Below are 5878 nucleotides of genomic sequence, written 5' to 3'. Positions count from 1 at the left end.
ATTTATTTATTTATTTATTTATTTATTTATTTATTTATTTATTTATTTATTTCTGGTATTCTCCCAGTCCCAACTACCCTCCCTTGTCTTCCCGTATGCCCTTTTCCTAGTCCCTGATATGGTTTCATCCAGGCTGGCTGCATCATCTTCTTGTGTTGCCTAGCAAGGCTGTACCACCTTCACCAGGGGGAGTTGATCAAAGCGCTGGCTACTGAGTTCATGTTAGAGACAACCCTTGTACCCCTTACTTGGAAATCCACTTGTATAATGAGGAACCTATGGCCTTTCTCTGAACAGGGGATCTAGGTTTTCTCCATGAATAGTCCTTAGTTGGAGTATTGACCTCTACAAGCCCCCTTGGGCCCAAGTATTTTGGCTCTGCTTTTCTCCTTGTGGAGTTCCTCTCCCCTCCATCTCTTTCTATTTCCCTCTTCTTCCATAAGGATCTGGGTACTCTGCCCAAAGTTTGGCTCTGAGTTTCAGTATCTCCTTTGATACCCTGGTGGGTAGAGTCTTTCAGAGGCCATCTGTGGAAGGCTTCTGTCCTTTTCCCTGTGTTCTACTTCAAATGTCTATTATGCTTCCCCTTCTGAATGAGGATTAACCATCTTCCCTAAGGTCCTCCTTGTTTTAGGATTATAGACTTTAGTATGTTTATCCTATATTATATGGCTAATCTCCACTTATAAGTGAGTATATACCGTATATGTCTTTCTGCTTCTGGGTTACCTCACTCAGCATGATCTTTACTACTTCTGTACATTTGTTTGCAAGTTTCATGATTTCCTTGTTTTTAATTGCTGAGGAGTATTCCATTGTGTAAATGCACCACACTTTCTGTATGCATTCCTCTGTTGACAGACAGCTTGGTGGTTTCCAGATTTTGGCCATTATAAATAAAGCCATTACGAACACAGCTGGGCAAATTTCCTTATTGAATGGTGGGGTATCTTTTGGGTATATGCCTAGAAGTGGTATAACAGGATTTTGAGATAACAATATTCCTAGTTTCTTGAGAAAGCACCAGATGTATTTCCAAATTGGTTGTACAAGTTTATATTTCCACCAACAATGGAGGAGGGTTTCCCTTTCTCAAACAACCTCTCCAGCATGCATCATCCCTTGAGTTGTTGATCTTAACCATTCTGATGGGTATGGGGTGAAATCTCAGGGTCGTTTTTGTTTGCATTTCCCAAGTGACTAATGACTTTGGGCATTTCTTTAAGTGTTTCTCTGCCATTCTATATTCCTGTACAGAGAATTCTATGTTTAGCTCTGTTCCATTTTTTAATTGGATTACTTGGTTTGTTGGTATTTATCTTCTTGAGTTATTTAATATTCTGGATATTTGCCTTCTGTCAGATGTAGGCTTCATGAAAATCTTTTCCAGTCTTTACACCTTATTTTATCCCAGTTTACAGTGTCCTTTGCTCTTCAATGACAAAAATTTCAATATCTAGTCAGTGTTGAAATTTCCTAATTGCCTCATTATTCTATGTTTTTTTTTCCTTAATGTATTATTATTTGTTGAATCAGGATCTAATAATACCTCTCCAGTGTGACTTTCTGGGATGCATTTAATGGAAGCTCTTCAACTTGTTTTCATTTATGTTCTAGGCCTCTAAAGACACCAGTTGTACAGAGAAGGAAAATGGAACTCGGAGACCTAGAGAACTTTCCTGAAACTTAATAGCTACTAATTAAACAAAGAAACCATGCTCACTCCTTTTTGATTTCTCAGTGTATCGTGTTGGTGGCCGTACATGGTTCTCACCTTTATTTTAGCTTTATATATTTTTAATCTAATGGTATGTTCTAAAATATTTCAGGTGCTCATCATCTGCTCATTTTGCAGATGATGAACACCTAAAATAGACTCAAAGATTCATGTGGTATAAAATATTACTACTACTGATAGTAATAATAATAACAATAATAATACAAGAAGAAGAAGGAGGAGAAGTATAGGAAACTTACTGTTATTGTGTTGTTACAGTATTGGGATAAAGTTTCTGTCATGTTGACATGATTATTTTAAGACTGCCTCCTAAGAATATTTGAAAATAATTTCTAGGAATACTTATTCAACCAGTTTTCTGTGGTCATTAGTTCCAACGTTGCTTGTGTCTTCGGTGATTAGGACCTCCAAGAAAGTAGGAGGAGTTGTGGGCTTGAAGATGGACTCCAGGAGCTGTGGGTCAGTCTAAGGCTTTAAGCTTTTTTAGTGACATGGGGTGGGTAGGTATGTCAGGCAAGGGTTTTACCAGAGTCTTATCTGGTTGTTGCTGGTGTCAGCAGTCCTCCAAGAAAGCAGGCAGAGTTGTGGGGCCATAAATGGAGCACAGTCTTTGGGATGCAGTTTACCTCTGTTAGATTTACTTTCATGATTGTTGGCAGGCCAGGCCTATGGGAAGGGAGGGACTTACCTGGGGTTCCTGTTGCAGGCAAGCCTTGGGAAAGCTTGCAGAGTAGTGGGGCAGGAAATTGAGTGCAGGGTATGGGGTGCAGTTTACCAGTGTAGGGTGTGCTTTCAGACAAGTTGGTGGACAGGGGCTTAAGCGAAGGGAGATGCTTACCAGGGTCCCTGCAGGAAACCAGGCAGAGTTCTGGGTTCAAAATGGATCATAGGGTTTTAGGTACAGTTTACCACTCTTGGCTGTGCTTTCAGGGGAGCTGGCGGGCCTCTGCTTCAACTTTGCCTATATAATTAGTGCATAGGTTGCTCAGAAAACTATGCAAGAAATTTCCTATAAAGTATGTAGGTTTTTACTGTGATATGACTATGATTTATACTTTTATGAGTGCTTAAATTTAGTATTATTATATGTTTATGTTTTAGATTGGAGATTTGATATATATTATAGAAGGAAAAGGTTTGCTACCCTTGCCTTCCAGCTTCCTTTCAATGAAACCTTCAAATCCAATTGACTACAGCAGTTCTCTAGAAGGTATATTACACATGGTTTGTTTCATTTGATCCGGTGACGAATCAGATTATTCCTTGCATGGTTATGAAACCATTTTTATAGCAGTTTGCTTCAACATGCAACCATATTTTAGAAAGCATCCTTCTAACTTTATTATATTTGTATTTATGAAATAGCCCCTATTTACCAATTAAAACCATAGAAACATTGTTGGTGGCTTTTTTATAATTTTTTTTTTAAGTTTCAGATAATATATAAAGTTAAGATACCAAACATTACTGACTAAACATAGCCGTTTCTGTTTGGAAATCATTACATTCTCAAAATTACATTTATTTTATAATCTAGACTTCTATTCTTATGTCTTACTCTTGATTACTACCACGGAAATAATTTGTTTGTTAATGAAACAAAGTTTTAATTTTTGCTCGTTCTTAAAGGGTATCATTTTTTTATCCTGTTTCCATTTTCTCTATATTATCCTTAATATGTGTGCTAACTCATTCCAGAGATTGGAAAAATAAAAACTGAGACTGAATATAAAACCTCAGACATAAATTTTGATTGGAAAGAAAAAGAGTTGAATGAAATGGATATACAGTGATTTTGAAAAATCAAGGAACTTACCAAGAGTGACACGAATGAATATTTTGCATTTTTGTAATTGGTCCATAATTTATTTTATTTTCATTGTAACTTTAAAACATACCTTTTAGGTGTCAGTAAGAATTGTTTTATGGCTGGAATTATAGTTTATGTTGATGTATCTTATGTGTGCTTGAGAATACATGATCTTTATACCAAAAAATAGCATGAGTATTTTGTTTTATCAAGTTGGTGAGGAAATTATGATTTTTGTTAGTTTATGAAAACAACATTTTCAAAGAAAGTCTCTTCCCCATGGTTAAGAAGATTTTCCTATGTAAGACAAAGATCTGTTTTTGTTGTTGTCGTTAGATTGTTTGTTTGTTTGTTTGTTTGGTTGGTTGGTTGACTTTTTTACATGGAGATCAAATTTGCCTTTGGAGACATCTTGGCATTATCCCATATCTGGTGAGTTTTGTTCTCTTTGTTCTATTCTGATAGGTTTAGGGGATAATGCACATTCCATTCATGGTTAACAATACAAGACAGTGACCTTGTTAGCTAACAGGCTTTAGTGGATTAGGTATGTGAGAATCTGTCCTATTTTATCCTCATGAGAAATGTCATGTGAACCTTACCAGGATCACAGTATACTAAATTTTTTAGCATATTGATAGTTTTAATAAAGTACTGTTGGAGTAAACTTCTCTTAGAAAATACTAATACAGTATCTTTTATTCTTGAAGTCTTATACTTGAGTCAATTATTTAGAATTAGTAAAAATGTATTGTCCATTTATTTTTCCTCTGATTAATGAACATCACCACTAACTGTACTTTTTTATGTTTCTAACCTCACAGTTCATGCTAGATAACAATGCAGAGGTAATAAATATCCATTACATTTATAAATATTTTTACTTTCCCCAGAGCATAATAAGGAAGATCCAGTTCTATATTTGAGCTGCAAACCACATCAAATCCTTGATTTTGACCTTAAAGTATCAGTGACTAATGAAGCTAAGGAAAAGGCTTTGGTTTTTGCAGCTCAGCAACAGATGTCAACTCTTGAGTATGAATGAAGGGCTATCACTGGCACTTTGGAGAGCAGTACCATTCGTGTGGCCATTGCCCTCCTCGGACTAACCAAAATTGAGGTAAGGATAGAGAAATGATGACATTCACCTGCTTTTGGAAAAAAAAATATTTATCTATTTATTTATCTATTTATTTATTTACTTATTTACTTATATACTCATTCATTCATTGTGTGTGTGTGTGTGTGTGTGTGTTTGTGCATTTGTGTGAACGTGTGTGCTTACACACATTTGAGTCTGCACATGATGCCAGGTTAGCAGATATCAGAGGGATAGCATAGGACAGTTTGCAGAAATTTGTGCTCTCCTTTTATCATGTGGGTTCCAGGGATCTACTCAGGTCATCAGTCCATGGTGGCCCGTTCTTCTACCTGATAAGCTGTCTCAATGGCCCTAATTAGACTTAAAAGTTTGCAGCTCAGTTATTGTATAATTATAATATTGTGTTCATTAAGAGTGATGAATGCTCTTTCTTTTTCTAGTATTTCAGTGGAGTTGTTATTGCATTAAATATAAGAGCATCTGAAATAAAGTATTCTTATGTATTATTTTAATTATTGTAGTGTAGTCTTGAATTCACACTAATTGTCAATTCTGGCTGAACATTAGAATGTTCTTAGAAACTTAAAAGTAACTCCATCAAACAGACCTCTCTAGAACAACTAAATTTAAATCTTAAGAAATGACTGATTGGGTATAAATTCTACCCGTTCCCCAATATGCTGCCTGGGATCAAATGAACAAGCTAAGTATGAGACACTCTAACTATGTCCAGCTGTGTGATTATAGGATGTTTACTTAAACCTTTACAAGTTGCTGTTTTATATTTTTAATGTCATGATAATGGTAATTTATTAAAATTGAGATAAATTTTAAGATAACTATTAAATAATGCATATTCTGTTCATGCATAGTTTTGATTACTGTTATGGTTATTGTTATCAGAAATAATATATTAGCATAGACTATTATTATGACTTGAAATAATATATAATTTCTTCTGTTAGCGGACAAAATCATTCTTTAAAAAGTAAACATGCTAATATGCTCTTCTGTGCACATTCTAGTTTTTGCCAGATAAAAGCCAATGTTCTCAGGATACTCTAGGAATGAACTTCCTGATCAGTACCAACTTATCCCATATTCTCTGCTCCTCCATTAGAGTCTATTTACTCACGGAACTTCTCAGAACATTCTTTCTTGCTTTTCCTTTCTTTCTTCCTTTCCTTCCTTCCTTCCTTCCTTTCTTTCTTTCTTTCTTTCTTTCTTT

The 5878-nt window shown here is 35.4% G+C and overlaps 1 protein-coding gene across 1 annotated transcript in view; it reads left to right on the top strand.

Annotated features, from left to right (window-relative positions):
• The window catches only part of LOC129677283 (cilia and flagella-associated protein 47-like), a 603052-nt gene that overhangs the window by 337977 nt on the left and 259197 nt on the right, over positions 1–5878 (top strand). The window contains 2 exon segments of the mRNA XM_055607932.1: positions 2840–2948; positions 4442–4668. Coding sequence (XP_055463907.1) covers positions 2840–2948; positions 4442–4668 — 336 coding nt within the window.

Source organism: Psammomys obesus, unplaced genomic scaffold (genome assembly GCF_907164565.1).
Source record: "Psammomys obesus unplaced genomic scaffold, mPsaObe1.curated_primary_1811, whole genome shotgun sequence".
Lineage (NCBI taxonomy): Eukaryota > Metazoa > Chordata > Mammalia > Rodentia > Muridae > Psammomys > Psammomys obesus.
Note: the sequence above shows the minus strand (reverse complement) of the source record. Positions and strands in the feature narration are given on the sequence as shown.